Source organism: Rhamphochromis longiceps, linkage group LG19, assembly GCF_057381845.1.
Source record: "Rhamphochromis longiceps isolate RC_006_pf linkage group LG19, R_longiceps_female_GT1.1, whole genome shotgun sequence".
Lineage (NCBI taxonomy): Eukaryota > Metazoa > Chordata > Actinopteri > Cichliformes > Cichlidae > Rhamphochromis > Rhamphochromis longiceps.
Genome location: NC_140575.1, coordinates 10,927,022 through 10,945,123, shown reverse-complemented (window position 1 = coordinate 10,945,123; position 18,102 = coordinate 10,927,022). Strand labels below are relative to the sequence as shown.

General features: G+C 48.7%; 1 protein-coding gene across 2 annotated transcripts; it reads left to right on the top strand.

Moving 5' to 3' along the window:
- The first annotated feature begins 3,690 nt into the window (after nt 1-3,690).
- On the top strand, nt 3,691-15,729 carry dact1 (dishevelled-binding antagonist of beta-catenin 1). 2 transcript variants are annotated; one of them, XM_085391579.1, is made up of 4 exons: nt 3,691-4,382; nt 8,372-8,507; nt 9,053-9,166; nt 11,407-15,729. In XM_085391579.1, the coding sequence occupies exons 1-4, from the start codon at nt 4,146-4,148 to the stop codon at nt 13,413-13,415; spliced, it is 2,496 nt and encodes an 831-aa protein (XP_085247705.1). In that variant the 5' UTR covers nt 3,691-4,145; the 3' UTR covers nt 13,416-15,729. The 2 variants fall into 2 exon arrangements, with proteins under 2 accessions (XP_085247705.1, XP_085247706.1); XM_085391580.1 differs by having other exon boundaries at nt 3,693-4,382; nt 8,387-8,507.
- The last annotated feature ends 2,373 nt before the right edge of the window (nt 15,730-18,102 follow it).

Sequence of the window (18,102 nt, the reverse complement as noted above, 5' to 3'; positions counted from 1 at the left end):
AACATTTCCTATTACACAGCACACGCACACACACACACTCAGCAAACACAGACTGTGTTGCAGATAAAAGGATGATGGGGAGGAAATGGGATTAGTGAAGCAGCGAGGGAGACAGTGAGACTGACACTGACCAGGGCTCACACACACACACACACACACACACACACACACACACACACACACACACACACACACACACACACACACACACACACACACACACACAGATCTGCAGGGGCCTCTGGGTCATGTGGTAGCAGACTGATCCTGACAGTGTGAGGAATCCAGCACAGAAAACCCCGCAGGAAGCTGTTATTTACGACAATAAGAGCTCAGCGATAAAGTCAGCTCTTCACAATAAAAGCTGAGCTGAAAATACAGAAATTTGTTTTATGTAAACGAAACAAATATTTTATGATTTCATCAGAAGTGAAACGATCCTGACAGTGTGAGGAATCCAGCACGTCTGCTGGTGTGTGTGAGAGAGAGTATCGATCAGGCTGATCAATCGGCTCTCTGAGGGTCCATGTGTTTGTGTGACGATCGATGTTCTCAGAAAGAGGCTTGAACTCTGTGCAGGTTTAACTAAGCTGCAGATGATCAGCGAATCTCCAGCCACAGGAAACACACATACACACACATACACACACTGCTTCTCTACCTGCAGTCGTGTTTCTGATTGATCAGCTGAGCCCTGACTCAAAGATCTCATTTCACAGTTAACGAGGCTGAAGTTCAGGTCAGCTGAGAAATAATCAGAAAAAATGATTTTCTGCAGGGATTAAAGACAAACATGAGAGCAAGGATGCTTCGAGTGCTGCACTGAGCAGAACAGTGTGTGTGTGTGTGCGTGTGCGTGTGTGTTACTGATCCATAAATATGTACAGAAACTTTCATGGAGCTGCGTTTGCTCCTCTGGTCCTGATCAATATTCCATCCTGTGTTTTTTTTGTTGTAAAACAGAAGTTTGTTGTCATGACGTTCAGCTCCACCAAAGCAGAAGATGAGATGTCATCGTGTGGTCATCGTGTGCTGCCCTCTGTCTGGAGCTCTGATGGTTAAAAATTAGTTTGTCTTGTAAAAATCTGAGGAACTAAAGCTCATCGACAGATTGTCTGAGCTGACTGAAACTGGGGCTGTCCTTCGCAGGAGGCGGGGCTCAGGACGGCTTAAGGAGGTTCTCGTGACCTTCAAGATGTCTGAAGTGCTCCACCTTAGAGCGAGCTGGAGCTGAAGATGTGGATGATTTGGACGTTAAAGTCTGCATCCCCCTGAGGACTCCGGGAACCATCACCAGGTAACACATGCAGGGTCGTCAGGGCAACGCATCACTTCCTGCTCCCCCATCAGCAGCTGGTCCCGTCCCTTTAAACCTTCAGGCTGAACCTGAAGGAGCACCGTTCTGCTGCCTTTTTGTGTTCCCGTACCCGGCTCAGCGGCGTCTTTGAGCCTGCCGGCTCGCCTGATTGGTCGACAGGTGACAAGCCGATTAGTTTTTTCTAACAGGACGTTTTGTCCCGAGCTGCAGCAGAGAGCAGGCTCCAGGTTTTTAGGAGGATTTCTGGGTCTCAGACTCAGCAGATTACTTATTCCTCATGAAAAGGCCCGACGCCAGGACATCACAGGAGCTTAACAGGAAGTCGCTGCACAGAAGAACAAAGGCTTCTCAGCGCAGCGTTGTTAGACCTCTGATTGGTCAAGTGTAGCGTGTCCTACCACAGGTCAACTTCACCTTCACGCTCAGCTCGCTCCACCACGACAAACCGGTACGCCGTCCACATCATCCACCCATCATCATTACCTGTGAGAGGAACACCTCACACGCCATCATAGCCCCGCCCAGTCTGAGATAAAGGCCACGTTCTGGCACTGTGAGGTTTCCAAGACACTCTCCTTGCCTCGCTACACTTTGATGATTTGTTTTATGTTGTCTGATCTCTGATCAGCTTCACGAGGTCTCGGCCTGTCAGACAGTGAGTGACTGCCGACCGTGGTCAGCAGGGGGCGCTGTGCTGTGAGCGCCTCCTTAACGTGTTAATGAAGCATGACCTCATTAGCTGACTGAGAGTGTTGTGACCCAAAAACCACACAAAGGACCTCTCACTGTCTGTTCAGCTGTTTGCAGGAGAACAATAAAGATTAGTCAAAGTAATGACGCGTACAAACACGATTTCAGCTCTCAGCCACGCCCCCCGCCTCTGCAGATGAACTGGTAGAAAAATAAAAGCTTCTAATAAAAAGTTTGGTTTTGGTAGAACTTGTTTGTTGTTTGCAGTTATTTCCTTTTTTAGTGACAATAAATTCTAATGTAACATAAAAAATCGAAACTAAATGTTTCCATTTTGTGGTTTATTAAAACCACGAAGCGGTTCTAATAACATCGCATAGCTGACGGCTTTAGGACCTGCGGGAAACCGTCAGAGAACAGACCGGCCTGAGTTGCAGCGCATCATGCCAACGATAATTAACATGATCAGGCAGGAAGTGCCCTGACTCCGCCCTCCAAAATAAAACCCCATGCTCGGTCCGATGTTAAAATAAAAGCCTTGACAGTGGTTCAGTATTTTTGCTGCTCTCGTCTGCAGTCATTCGACTCCAGTCATAAGTTAAAAACTCGTTTCTGCTGCAAACAGCTGAGCAGAGATCAGGACAGCAGACACAAACGTAAATGATAATAAATTCATATTTCAGCATGCTCACTATCCACTGGGACGGTTTCTCTTTTATATGCTTCATTTCCTGAAAAGGATCGAATGTGTTTGTAGTTTTAATGAACTTTATGACTGATATTATTGATCATCTGTCCTGATGCTCATGTTGATGACTGTGTTTGTTCATATTTACTGTGACGATTGGGCCTCGTTTCTCTACAGAGGGTTGTGCGGTCAGCTGAGCGCACCATCCGCTCAGAGCTCCCTGACATGCACTCAATCTACAGCAGGCGGTGCTGGACCAAGGCCAGGAAGATCGTGAAGGACCTCAGCCATCCCAACAATGGACTGTTCTCTCTGTTGAGGTCAGGAAAGCGATTCCGCTCCCTGAAGACCAACACAGAGAGACTGAGGAGGAGCTTCTTCCCGCAGGCGATACGGTCTCTCACTCACACCACCACACAGTACTGACCCACACATATAGTTCTTACACACACACTGGACATTGTTTTCACTTCATCACTTAAATCACTTTAAGCATATTTGCACTGCACAAGACATAATGTGGATTGCACAACACTGGTCACTACATTCTTCATTTCCGGTTAATACTTGTACAGCTGCTGTTATTGTGTATATATTTATTTATATTTAGATTTCTTCATACATTCTTATATAGTTCTATATTGTGTATTTTGTTGTACAGTTATTTTATTTTCAACTTTAATTTATATATTTTATCTTATTCTTTCCCAGTTAAATTTACCCTTCATTCTAATTTGTGTTGTACAGTTATTTCATTTTTAACCTTAATTTATATTTTATTCCTTCCTAGTTAAATTTACCCTTTTTAATTTTTCATATTTATTTCCTATCTTATTCATAGCCTTTTCCTTTTTTGTTTTCTTTAGGTCACGAGCAGTTGTCCAAGCATTTCACTACATATCGTACTGTGTATGACTGTGTACGTGACAAATAAAATTTGAATTTGAATTTCTTCAAAAATCAAGTCTCAAAACACATTTTCAAAATCTACATGAAAGCTTGAATCGTGTTCTTGGTTCACAGCGTGCGTATCCTTTAGGGGTATGGAATGAGCTCTTCTGCAGTATAAAAAGTGAAACTGAGGTATTTTTATTTTGAAGGAGAGGAAAGGAAGCGCGCGTTTGTCTGCTGGGCTTGTCTGTACACAGGGGGCGGGGTTTAGCGGTAGAGGGTGCAGCGGAGGTTCAGTGTGTTCGGAGCTTCGGTGGCGCCAGCAGCTCCCAGCTCTGCCCGCATCTCTGCGCCTTCTCTCGGGTTCTGTGCGTGCGGCGGCTCCGGGGAGGCTCGAAGCTCCCTGCAGACCGCTCGAGGACACCCCGCAGCGTATTGCGGACGGCACCGGCGGAGACCTGAGGGCCCGGTTCGCGCTCCGGGGCTTTCAGGTGAGGTCCAGGTGGGCTCGGCAGGTGTGTCTCCGCGGGATGCTCCCGCCCTGAGCTCTGTTGGGAGATGCTGCCGTCCGGGACCTCCAGGCGGGACAAAGCGGCGGTCCGAGAGCGGTTGGAGGCCTCCGTGTCCGGGCTCGGGGAGCTGGAGCTCCTGCGGCGGCGGCAAGAGGTGCTGGTCCGGGCCGCGCTGGAGCTCCGGGAGCCGCGAGAGGAGGAGGAGCGGCAACGGCGAGAGGCTCAGCTGAGCTCGGAGGAGAAACTGCTGGAGGGGAACATCCTGCTGCTCCGGAAACAGCTGGTAGGTCCTCACCTGTGTCTGTCTATGACCTCTGACCTCTGTGAGCCTGGGTCAGGGTGCAGGGAGTGGTCAGCCTGACGGTCACGTGCAGAGCTGCAGGTAGTCAGCTGATCATCTCCCATGACATGTGAGCAAAAACCATTTAATATTTACACTTCTCCATATTTTACATGAAAAACACTAAAAATGTGTTTGTGAAAGAAAAGAATGTCGTTCATTAATAATTAAAAGTATACGTTTATATTAAAATGAGTAAAACAAACTTATTTTATCATTATGCATCATTATGTTATCATAAAGAAATAACTTTATGTTGATATTTACATCAATAAATATTCAAAATCAATTATTTCTTTCTGGTGAATTTGAACCTGCTGGGCGGGTTTCAGAAAATCGAGTTATTAAATTTAAATTTTAGGTTAAAATCAGCGAAAACACAGAATTGATCGATCGATCGGTAACAGCAGAGACGAGGAGGCGGAACCTCACAGTGGGTGTGCAGCAGACAGAGATGAGATGAGGACTGAGCACAGAGCCCTGAGGAACTCCTCAGGCTGACCTGAGATCAGCTCACCTGTGGCAGGTATGCTAGAGCAGTGGTTCCCATGGCGATAATTTATCAGAGGAAGAGGAACAGGCTTCTGATTTTTCCCGAAGATTTTCTATGAGGCCTCAAAGCTGCTGATCCATCAGATTGGAAAATCACCTGTTGTCAGGCCACGCCTCCTACATCAGTTGTGGGACAGTCACACCTCTGTGGCTGAATGTCTCCTGCTCTGTTGTCGGACTTGAGAACATCTGCGTACCTGCACAAACCTGGACTTCCTGTTTGAGTCGGCGTCACCTGAAATGAGCGACTGAGTTCAGAAACATATCAGGAAGGTGTTCACTGAGGGCGGAGCTGGAAGTGAAGGTGTGAGGCACATCTAAATCGGCTGTTTTGTCGCTCAAACTTCGGCATCACGTGGACGGCTGCAACCAATCATGTGCCTCATTCCCACAATCCAGAGCTTCACTGACCCAAACACAGGCGCACGAACACAGCTTCAGGCTGACATGAAGCTAAAACCAAAAAGGTCAAAGGTCAGAGACCAAGGAAGCTTCAAGTTGGGAAGAAGAAAAACAGGAAGTGATGTCACACCGAGGTTGATGTCAGGCTGAAGCTGAAGATGTGGAAACGCTGGAACGGGCCCGGCCTTCACTTGGATCTCCACTGAGAGCACTTCCTGTCAGTTGACCGTCAGCTGTTGTCCCCGTGCTGCGTTCAGGTGCCGCTCCTCACACGCCGGCGTGTCAGTAAGAGCTTTGAAGTGTGGGCGTGAAGTCAAACAGGATGGAGGCGCACAGAGGGGAGGAAGAGTCTCCTCGTCTTCATCTGCTCGGTCAAGGCGCATTCAGGTGCACGTTGGGAAGCCTGGACATGCGGGCGCTGTGTTCTTGTCCAGGATCTGACCTCAGATCTGCTCCCGGCTCACATGTCTGAGCTGGTCGAGCATTTGTTTGCTGTCTGTCCTGCAGCTGAAGCTCTTCCTCGCAGTCTGGATCGCATTAGTGACCCCCCACCTCCCACCACATTCAGCCCTGCCCCTCCCCTTACGAACAAATGGAGATTCCTGCGAGCGGCTGGAAACTCTGCAGCTCGACTTTCAGCTGAGACACAAACCAGGTGGCTGACTCATTCTCTAAAATCAGACTCAGAACGGACTGAGTGCGCTCAGAACGCTCTGTGTCTCACAGCTATTCTGGTCCGACCCGTAATGTCCACAAACTCTGAACCGAGTGGCTGCTCTGACCTCTGACCTACTGTGTACTGTCCTGTGTGCAGTAGTATTGTGTGTACTGTGTGTACTGTGTGCAGTAGCACTGTGTGTACTGTACTGTAGTATGTACTGCTGTGACGTCAGGCTGGGCGCCATGTTGCTGTTTGGAGGTTTCTGATTGGCCCGTGGCTCATGCCGCTCGCTGTCGGCTTGTGCAGACCGTCGGCCGCAGTGCCGCTCGAGCTTCTTCACTGAAACCAGCCGATCGCTGCACAGGTGTCGAAACAGAGTAATCTGATTACAGTAACCTGTAACTTTATAGGGACATCAGTGTCGTTAAACATGGTGTTTTTGTTCTTTTTGGAACAGCTGATTGATTTGTGACATCAGCTCTGTTTTTACGATCAGACCGACGCTGGCGCCTGATTGGCTGCTCTGTGGTGGGCTGCAGAGCGTTTGAACGCAGCAGGGAGGAGCTTCCAGGCTTGAAACGGAGCTCGTGCTGCTGCACATTAAAGCGCTGAGGACCGACGCAGTCATGAGGTCAGCTCTTCGCTCTTTATTGGAACAGCATGATGGTGAAGAGGCAGGCTTTTATTTTGAAGGCTCACAGAGGTCCTTTAAACGTTTCTTAGGGTGAATTCGTAAAGCTGAATGAGCAGACATACAGCAAGCTACGAGTAGAAACAGTGTTACCTGGGCGAACAGGTGGGCTGTCCCGATTCGTTTGTGTTTTTGTGTCTTTTCGGGCATTAACTGGGCCACTGAAGCCACTCTGAGCTAAAATCTGTGTTTTTTGAATGGTGTCAGGTAGATAGTGAATTTAAACCTTTAAGTCCTCTATGTGTGTTTTATAGTTGGAGCATGCTCAGTGCTGCAGGACGGCTGCGTGTGTGTGTGAGGTAGTGTTTAGCCTCAGCATCGATCTGACCGAAGCCGCTTCGTCCCGATTGGTTTAAAATATCACCACGTGGAGACTGAAGCCAGCAGGCAGCTGATAGAGAAAACAGCTGGATGGGTTACACACACACACACACACACACACACACACACACACACACACACACACACACAACAGAGTAACACACACACACACATGATCCTTTATTATTGATCGACTATTGATGACGTATTGGTGGCAGCAGCTGTGTGTGTGTTGCAGTTCAGTTGCAGGAATGCAGCACATGACCCGCAGCAGCGCCGCATAGCCCGTATGTTTTCCATTGTAGCGGGGGAGGGGCTGCTTCAGCCTGTGTGTGTGTGTGTGTGTTTGTGTGTGTGTGTGTGTCAGTTTGTTACCTTCGGTCTCTGTTTATAGCGACATGTTTTGTCACATGACTTCCTGTTTGTCCTTAAAGCCTTTCAGGACGTTTCGATGTGAAAAATGTTTGAGGTGATTTTGGATGTTAGAGTCAGCTGGTACTTCCTGTGAAGTCGACGCTGATTTGTCTGAAGTCTGAGCTGCTTCCTGTTCTTCCATCAATAATCAGTAATCAATAATCTTACGGTCTGAGGCCCGGTGGTCTGTCCTATGACCATCCAGGATCTTTGGTGTCTCTGTGACCTCTGACCTTCAGTGTCTGGTCTCACACTGATAAGAGTCTCTGGTTTTCTTCTGTTTGTGCTCAAAGCTTTTATTTTTATAAGCAGGACCAATCAGGGGCAGCGTTACTGCTCTGAGTCTGAGGTCTTCACATCAGCTCCGCCTCCCTTGCGTGCTCCTGAAGTTTGATCTTTCAGCTGATCTCAGGTGTGTTCTCTCTGGGATGAGTGCTCCTGTTCTTCTTCTGCTGTTCGGAGCAGAGACGAAACAGGAAACAGCGGACCCCACGGCGATGAAGAGGAAACCCTCAGATGGAGGGTCTTTTTTTGACAGTTAAAACAAAACAAGAAAAAAGTTCGAGCCTGAAAATAAAAACCTGAGAATAAAGAGAAAAATTTTTTTTTAGAAATACGTGAAAAGAGAAAAGTTGAGTTTGACTTTTGCTGCACACGTGATGACAAAAACACAAAAGTCCAGATTTAAAAGTTCAGAAACCTCAAAGATAAAAACCATAAAAATGTTTTTAAAATGAAGAAAAATACTTTTGACTGATTTTAATACAAAGGTCAAAGGTCGTCTGTGAATAACATAAATCAAAAGTCCAGATTGTCCCCTTTTATTCTCTGTTAGTCATTCAGACTGTGGTTGTTGTTGTGTGTTGTTGTCACGGCGGTGTGCGATCTCAGCTGTTTGTGTGTCAGAACTGTTTGAGGAGGCGGGACGCCGGCCTCATTGCTCAGCTGCAGGAGCTCGACCGACAAATCAGTGACCTGCGATTGGACACCGGGACGTCACATGAGCCCGACAGCCGACCGAGCTCAGGTACGCCGTGTGTGTGTCTGTGTGCGTGTGTGTCTGTGTGTGTGTGCGTCTGCGTCTGCGTCTGTATGTGTGCGTCTGCGTGTGTGTGTCTGTGCGTGTGTGTGTGTCTGTGCGTGTGTGTGTGTGTGCGTGTGCGTGTCTGTGTGTGTGTGCGTCTGTGTGTGTGTGTGTGTGTGTCTGCGTCTGTGTGTGTGCGTCTGTGTCTGTGTGTGTCTGTGTGTGTGCGCGTCTGTGTGTCTGTGTGTGTGTGTGTGTGTGTGTGTGTGTCTGCGTCTGTGTGTGTGCGTCTGTGTCTGTGTGTGTCTGTGTGTGTGCGCGTCTGTGTGTGTGTGTGTGTGTGTGTGTGTGTGCACGCTGAGACTGGTGGAGGTTAAACTGATTAAACAGGAAGTGAGATGATTTTTCAGATTCAGAAGTTTTGAGCTGAGCAGAAAAAGTTTCAAAATAAAAAATGTCAGATTGAAAGTGAGGTCTTTAACTGTTTAACTGCCATGACGATAGATGTAAATTTGAGCTTTGTTAATCCCGCCTCCTCCCTCCCTCAGGTTTCTACGACCTCAGCGACGCCGTGTCCGGCTCGCTCTCCAACTCGTCTAACTCGGTCTTCAGCGAATGTTTCTGCTCGACGGCCGACGCCGACGGACGCCTGCCGTCCACAGGTACCCGTGCCCTCTAGGCGGAAACGCTACTCTGTTCATAGACTGTATGTAAAAGATGGTGGAAGTTGCCGTGACCTCGCACAGACCCGTGCTGATGAAAACCGTCCGATCAAAATCTGCTGTGCCACTTCCTGCCGCGGACCCTAAAACGTTCGTTCAAGGCAACAAGCGTGGCGTCCAGATGTGCGCTGCTGCAGCTGCTGCAGCTGTTTGCCAAACAGCTGATTGTTGTGAGGTCACACACAGCCCCTCCTCACCTCTGCTCTTTGATGTCACATGACTCAACTATCCATTTGGTCACTTTGATGTATAAACACACACACAGTGACTTGACACCGCCCCCCCCCACACACACACACACAAACACACACACAGAGGAGGACTTGGACTTTCAGAATAAAAGCTTTCAGATTACTGGGTGGACGTGTTAGATTCCTGATGATGGCAGCTGGTTTAGAAGCGGCTGGCTGTGGAGCTGTGGAGGACCAGCTCGGTCCTCGGTTACAGCAGGCCTGCAGCCTCCTCGCGCTCATCAAGATGTCCTCGAGATGCATGTCTCTAAGGATGTGTTGGGTCACAGCTGGGGATGTTTGGAGGCTGGACTGTGATTGTTGAGGCTGAAAGATGCAGACCTCGTGGAGCACTTTAACTAACATCAGTTTAAAGTCTCGCTGCTCAGCGTGAGCAAAGCCTGCAGATCCCACAGGACGCTGAAAAAGCGCCCCAAAGCCAGTCTGTCTGCATTAAAATGAGCCACTCTGTGACCTTTGACCTCCAGCGGGAGTCTGCCGGCTTCCTCTGGCAGCACAGAGAAGATTCCTTTAAACAAACCTCGAGCGCTGCAGGCTTCCTGAGGCACTGCTCATACTTGGCACTAACACATCATCAGATAAGCGGCGTGAACACGCCCACGCATTTCTGTCTCTGTGCGACCGATCTGCAGCAACAAGTACTCCACGACCAGCCCGAACGCACCGCCAGACGCTGCAGCGTCACCTTCTATGGTCATGTTCAGGCACCGCGGGCCGTCTGCACGTCTGCTTCACGCTCTCTTTCATTCCTGCCTCTCTGATTATTTGTGTCCACGAAGCCCCCGAGTGCCGGCGTGAGACCCAACCCCGCTGCAGAGCGCGGCGCATCACAGCGAGAAAGACATCAGCGACGCTTCATTAACGTTATCGGCTGCAGCTGACCGACGCCTGCCAGAGCGCCGCCACACTTTAATGCTCCGCCCATCACAGTGGAGTAACAACCTGTGTGTGTGTGTTTTCTGTGTGTGTGTGTGTGTGTGTGTGTGCTTTTTCTGTGTGTGTGTGTGTGTGCTTTTTCTGTGTGTGTGTGTGTGCTTTTTCTGTGTGTGTGTGTGTGCTTTTTCTGTGTGTGTGTGTGTGTGTGTGTGTGCTTTTTCTGTGTGTGTGTGTGTGTGCTTTTTCTGTGTGTGTGTGTGTGTGCTTTTTCTGTCTGTGTGTGTTTTCTGTGTGTGTGTGTTTTCTGTCTGTGTGTGTTTTCTGTGTGTGTGTGTTTTCTGTGTGTGTGTGTGTGTGTGTGTTTTCTGTGTGTTTTCTGTGTGTGTGTGTGTGTGTGTGTGTTTTCTGTGTGTTTTCTGTGTGTGTGTGTGTGTGTGTGTGTGTGTGTTTTCTGTGTGTGTGTGTGTGTGTGTGTGTGTGTGTGTGTGTGTGTGTGTGTGTGTGTGTGGATGCCTCGTAGCTCCGCCATCCTTCCTGTGGGAGCTCAGAGCTGCTGTGAAGCCGATCGAGCCGCTGGTCGTGTTTGTGTCTGATGTGCGAGCGTGGGCGTTCTCGTTGGCCCCGCGAGGTCGGCGGAGCTTCGGCTTTGTTCTCAGACTTCAGCTGCTGAATAAACGGCGTTTTCGGCCGTGAGGCGGCCCATGCGGTTACGCTGTGTTCAGTCTGATTTCCACTGCAGGGAGAGCAGTGGGTGTGGAGGGTTAGCGTTTCACAGCACACTGTCTCCACTGAAAGAATGTTCCACTTACTAATGCCCGAGCTTCCACAGCGACCCAAACAGCCGAGCATTTCGTCAGAGCAGCGCTGCCTGGAAACGGCCCGCTCTCCCTGAACTTCCTGTCAGCTGTTAGCAAACACAGCGGCGTTAAAATAAGCTCACCGTGTTTACGTTTGAAGCTGTGAGGGGAGGGCACACGCTCACCATCACACGCGCTCGCCATGTAAACGAACACCCCCGACTGCTCGCTAATGTCGCCTTCTTTCTGTCTGCAGATGAGCTGGCCAGCTGTTTGGAGTGTGACGTCCTGGTTGGAGGGCTTTGTGATGAGTCATCGTCTTCTGGCACGGTCCGCCGCTCGCTCTCGGCTCCAAACCCGCCCACTGTGGATGCAGCCTCGTCCTTTCTTTCCACTGAGCCTCAGTCTAAATACCACTGTGACCTGGTGGCCCGAAATGGCAACGATGTTTATCGCTACCCGAGTCCTCTGCACGCCGTGGTGGTCCAAAGCCCCGCCTTTCTGCAGATGTTGGGTTTCGGAGGTCCCGGCAGAGATGAGGCAGACACCTCAGCTCTTCCCCCCTCTGTTTCAGCCCCCCATGTATCTCAGAGCTACTCCTGGCCGGCCTCCTCCTCACAGACTCCTTCCCATAAGCGACTGGACAGCTACATCTACAGTCTGCTCCAGAGGAAGGCCCAGCCAATCAGGACCAGCAAACCCAGGACCAGCATCAGCACCGACCCCTCAAAGAGCATCCTCAGGCAGGCTAGTCTGTGTGTGAGGCAGGTGTCCGGCCCTGGCTCTGGTTTTGGGACTCTGAGTGCATCCGAATTTAAAGCCTTGTGGACGGCTAGAGGAACATCGGCAGAGGGAGCTGGGACCTCGTCTCCACAGAGGCAGTGGTCTGTGGACGGGAAACTGGAGGAGCAGGAGACCCAGAGCGTACTGAAGGATGGCGGCTTTGAGGCGACGCACGATGGCTTCAGGAGGGGCAGCGGCGAGTCCGGCTCTCCTCTTCGGTACGACGTACAGAGCAGCTGCACTGCCAACAACCATGACAGCAGCACCAACAGTCTGAGAAAGAAGAGCAAAGCAGATCTTCCTCACGCCACGCTGTCTGCCAAAACTCTCCCTAAAAACTTCAGGGACCTGGGCAGTCCCAAAGCTAACCCCGCCCCCAATGAGGTCAAACCGCCATGTTGCCCCCCGGACCAGGAGATGTTCCTGAAATCTGCTCCAGTCATGAAAACACAGTCGAGTACTCCCAGGAATAGTCCAGGAACAGGAAGGTCAGCACTGGAGCTCACCAGTGTGGGGTCCTCCTCCCAGAGTCAGGACGAAGCAGCCGCCGAAGGAGGAAGCTGTCACACGGTTACCAACAGGTATGTCCCCGCCCACCAGCACAGACTTCGCAAGGGCGGCTTCAAGAATGTGAAGGTGAGGAGCTCATCGATGAAGACGAGTCATGTCTCTGAGCACAGCGAGCCTCCACCAGAGAGAAGACAGGACAAACTCCGCCACAGGTCCCGCCTCCTGGAAGATGGAGGCTCCGCCCACGTTAAAGTCTCCAAGAGATTTGCTTCCTCAAGAATAAAGCGCCTACCTGCATCCATCCCAGAAGGCAGAGTGCTGGACAGACAGCCCCCATCGGCACTACACGGCGCACGACCGAGCATATCCAAGCACCATCACCATGGAAACCATCACTGCTGCAGTGGTAACCACCACCATCACCACGGACGCAACCAGGTCGTGGTCGTGGCCAAACCAAAGTACAAAAGGAACGATTACCGGCGGTTACGAGCCATGATGGAAGTCCCGTACGACGAGGCGTTTAGACGTGCTCAGCGGCGTCAGAGAAAGGAGCTGCTGAACAGCAGCGTGTACCCGCCCGCCGGAGCGCGGCTGACCAGCCCGTACTCATACACAGCAGGAAGTGACTCCGAGTACTCAGCTGAGTGCGCCTCACTCTTTCACTCCACCATCGTGGACACCAGTGAAGACGAGAGGTCGAACTACACCACAAACTGCTTTGGAGACAGCGAGTCCAGTGAGGAGGAGTGCGTGGAGGAGAGCACCAACACCAGCGATACGGAGGAGAGTGGTGGGGGAGGCATGGGCAGGGGGCGGGGCCAGCTGGGGGGAGCTGGGGTCAGGGCGACGGGGCAGGAAATTATGTCAGCTCAGGCAAAGGCTTTTGTTAAGATTAAGGCATCTCACAACCTGAAGAAGAAGATCCTGCGATTCAGGTCGGGCTCGCTGAAGCTCATGACCACCGTGTAACCTCCCAGACTGGACCGTAGCCACACCTGCCTTACCTACGTGCCTCAGGTGGGCCTGACCCAAACCCAGTTTACCCAGCCCAGACCCGACTCTTTCCAACACTAACCCGGTGGACAGACGCAGGGTGGCGGCACAGTTTGGTTCACCTGGTTTATCTGTTGATTCCCTACAAATAAACCGTTCTGATTGGATCTTTTGTAATTAAAGTACATTTTAGGCAAACACAGTCAAGCTCAGCTCGGTGACCTAGTAAATGTGTTTCTTCCCCTGCTTGTGGTCTTCACTGTCATTTTTAAATGCGACAAACCAGGCCACCTGATTGGAAACCACACCACCTGCTTACTGGTCCCACTCTTCAGAAATCTAGGGAAGCAACCTGAAGGTCAACACTGAGTGATTCACCTGGACTCTGGGTACAATAGTTCAGGACATCAAAGAAATTAACATCGGTTAAAGTAGGAAATGTATAAACAAGCATAATTTTCTTAAACTTAAAAAAGCATCTTTGAATTTCATCCTTTCACTGTTCTTACAATCCAAAAATCTAAAAACGCTTTGATTGTAAAAGTTTTCTATTTCCAACTTCCCTCAAACGCAGCATGAGATGCTTTGTTTCTGTAATGACGTGAAGGTGTGGTTTGGGTCCAGCCAATCACTTTACTGTCCTTACTTTGGTCCAACACGTGACTCGGCTGAACCCGGAACCGCACTGCTTCAAACGCGTTGAAGGCCGCCTTCGCCACCACCGTCTGGCTTCCCCGATTGGTTCCTCGGTCTGTGCCAAGCAGTGGACCTGAGTCGTGATAGATTCACTGACAACAGCGTCACTCACTGATTAAACCAGAAATAATTTAGAGCAAATGTGTGGAAACATCCGGTGGCGGCGGTTCGGTCGGACGACATATTTGTCAGAAGCAACCTGGACTCGAGCCTTGTGTCCTCTGATCTGTTCTAGAAGTGGAACTTTAGTCTGGTTCCTCAGAGTTTCTCCAACGTTCCACCAAAAGTCCAAGAACTTGAAGGGACTGATTGTCCAGGGTCTGTCCGGGCAGTCAGAGTTCCTCCGGTTTGTTATGTGTGTCAGGACAAAATAATGAGGAACACAGTGACATTTTTGGGGTTCTCCGACTTCGAGGCGTGGACTGTCAGCAGGTTCCTCCTGTAGCTTCACGCTGGACCTTTTTGCCTTTTTAAAAAATTGATTGTAATGCAGGAAATTAGTCTAGAACTTTCTGCCGTCAGACTTCTGGACTTTTTGGCTCTTTGAGCTTAATTTGGACCCTGGTTCCCGCGGTGGTTCCAGCCGTGGTTCCCACGGTGGTTCCTGCCGTGGTTCTTCGTCACTGCGGCTCTGTTGGACTCCTTTAAAACCTGGTGTGAGGTTTGAGGAGGTTCTCACCACAGTAACCTTTTTATTTCCTGCACTTTGAGATGAGCTGTCAGCGGACAGGGCGGCAGCGTAACGCTGGTGTTCTGTTGTTTGTATGTAGCCTTGGTTTGTATTTATTATCACGTGACCTTTGCTGTTGCGCAGCACGCCAAATGCCTGTAAATGCTTCTCTCTTTTTCAGGTCCTGAGATGTTTTTGATGAAATCTATTTAAAGCCTAATATATTTGCTTGGTGCATTGAGAAAAGCCGACATGGTACTGACAGGTTCTGATCTGGGCTTTTATGACTTTATACTCGAGTCTAACTTTTTAACACAAATGTTTCTACTGCATCTGTTTTTTATACTAACAGTTACACAGCAGCGTGTTTACCGAGCTCAGCTGGAAGCAGGAAATGTTTAAGGATGTAGACACAGAAATGGAAACTCTGTGGTTTTCTCCCGTTTTTATCCTGTAATCAAACTCTGACACGAGTATCAGTGTGTGAGGTCTGTGGACGTCGGTTGAATGTCAGTTTTCAGCTCTGCTTGTGGACGTGTTTGTGCTAAACGTGTCCTGCAGGGATGTTTCACGCACTCTCCTCCGTCGTCTCATCTGATTCTGCGATGACGGAACGAAGAGGATTCAAATAAGATATTCGAGAGGTTTCAGTTTCCAGTCCTCTCTTCTCATTGGTCGGGGCCACAGTTTACATGTTCAGGATATAAATAGCTCCTCAGCTTTTAAAAGCCATATAAAGCTCATTAAAGCTGCCATGTGCTGTTCTGCCTTTGTGTTGAGCTATTTGTTTTTTCCTGCACCACCTCCACTCTGTAAATGTTCACATATGCAGCTGGAGACGACTGTTACTGATTTGTGTATAAAACCTGTGTATGGCAACAATGGTGCTTTACCTTCTATGCTTCATTAAATGTGGACTTTCAGCGCCCGTGTCCTGACTCTGTGTTGCCTCTGACCCGTGAGGGCTTTGTCCCAGCTGTAAGCTCCTGTTTGCTGCTCAGCCTGATCACAAGTGTTTTAAGCTGCGTCACACTTCTGACCTTTGCATCGAACCTTTTTATCGGCACATTTTTCACCGTTCGGCCTGCGGATCGCTGAGCCGGACAGACAACACAGCTTTCTACATCTAGCAACAAATCACAACAACAGTCGCTCTGAGGTGCTTTATGAGGCAAAGATGACACAATCAGATGACTCAGGTCCAGATGAGCTAAAGCAGGGGCGTCAAACTCAAGGCACACTTTAGGTCGCGGGCCAAACAAGATAAACATTTATTGAACACTAAAACAATGTTTTTTTAAAACATAAATGTGAATAAAAACAGACAGGAATATTATTCCAGATCAAGGTTATTATCGTTAACGAAATAACGAAAACTAGAAGTGAAAAAACATTTTCGTTAACGGACTATTGTGCGTGTCCTACAATAGTCAAGGGTGAAAATGAAGTTTAGTTTCCAGATTTTTTTCTTGCTGTGTCTCATTATGCCAGCAGGTGGCAGTACGTTAGTCGAGTCGTCTGTGTTACTGCTCCGTCCACGCGCAGAATCATGTCAGGAAAAGTCGGGAGAAAGCGCCAGAGTCCAATTTGGGATTACTTTGAATATGACTGTGCTTTGGATAAAGCAAGTAGGGCTGGGCCATATTATACCGTTCACGGTAATACCGGTATAATGTTAGGCAACGATAGGAAAATGAAATATCGCGATAGAATATGAGTCAAACGCGCATGCGCAGTGCCTTTGTTTTCATACGCACATGGCCGATTGTTGAGTGAAACAGATGAACCACAATTGGGGTCCGTTCTTCGTACCTCGCTTACTACATCCAAGATCAAATGACACATCCAAGATCAAATCATCGCGCCAATTTTGAGCTCGCTATTCCGGTTCTCCGAACACACCTGTTGTTGATGATTAGTATAGCTGGATGAAGTAATGTGAGATCACTGGGTGGCTTAACAGGGGCTACGCATCGATAGTAGAAACATTGATCGGCAACCCTTTGATTGGTCGGCGAAAATGTCAAAGGAGCGCGCTCAGTATTTTTCGGCAGCAGAGCAAGAACCCTTGATTGAGGGATTTCAGGAGTTTCAGAGTTTAATTAAAACGCAAGGGAACACTGCAAAGGCTGCAAAAGCAAGGAGAGAGGGCTGGCAGAAAGTTGCTGACAAATCAAACTCGTAAGTAATTTAATAATAATAATAATGGATTGGATTTATATAGCGCTTTTCAAGGCACCCAAAGCGCTTTACAATGCCACTATTCATTCACTCTCACATTCACACACTGGTGGAGGCAGCTACGGTTGTAGCCACAGCTGCCCTGGGACAGACTGACAGAAGCGAGGCTGCCATATCGCGCCATCGGCCCCTCTGGCCAACACCAGTAGGCGGTAGGGTAAATTTATTATATTACATTATATCCTCTTTCACATTAGAGCCACAACAGGACCCACTAGAACATGGGAACAAGTAAAAGTGAAATATAAGAATATTCTACAGAATGGTAATATTTATCACTTATATTGCTTTTAGTCTCTTGAAAAGAGACCCTGAAATAATCTGTTTGTTTGTTTATAACAGCAACCAAGAAAAGGGCAGAGCAAAAAAAGACAGGTGGTGGTCCTGCACCCCCTCGTCAACAAGTTGGTTAAGTAAATAATACCCTCACGGGAAAATCGATATCTCTCTATGAGCACACTGTCGCGCTGAGCTAAAGGATCCTGTCTGTCCCGCAATATACGCTGAATTCTGAAAACTCTCCTTATCAATCTTGCACCTTCCGCAATGGGTTGCTCGCGTATACGGACAGGACATGGCTGCGACAGACTTCCCAAATCCACCTTGGCTTTTATAGCCGTGGTCTCTCATCTTGATTACACGAAGTAATTTACAATTACTACTCTGAAATATGAATTACATCTGAAACAATCAAATACATGAAATAGAATGATTAATAGTACATTTCCCTTTTTTTAGGAAATGACTTGTATGTATCTGTATGAAATCGATGAAGGGATCAGGTGCTGCATTATCTTTAGTTACATTGATAATATTTATTTATGGTGAAACAGTGGTAAAATATCGTTGTTGCTTTCGTATAAATGAAGCGGACATACCTGAGTGGCCGCGATCTAATCCTGTTTACATGAAGTAAGCCTGCTCCCGAGCAGGTTTACGCTTACGGCTCTGTTGCTACGACAGCAAGTCCCGGATGAGCTTCGGAGAACCGAACGATCCAGGATCACGCGAAATCGTCAACAATCAAATCCAGCTAACTTACTTAGCGAGGTACGA

What these genes read in the sequence shown, in the direction of transcription:
- dact1 (XM_085391579.1), top strand. Translation starts at nt 4,146, where the DNA reads ATGCTGCCGTCCGGGACCTCCAGGCGGGACAAAGCGGCGGTCCGAGAG. An exon ending in TGCTGCTCCGGAAACAGCTG is followed by an intron (nt 4,383 to 8,371) that starts GTAGGTCCTCAC and finishes GTGCGATCTCAG; the next exon opens with CTGTTTGTGTGTCAGAACTG. An exon ending in CGGACGCCTGCCGTCCACAG is followed by an intron (nt 9,167 to 11,406) that starts GTACCCGTGCCC and finishes TTCTGTCTGCAG; the next exon opens with ATGAGCTGGCCAGCTGTTTG.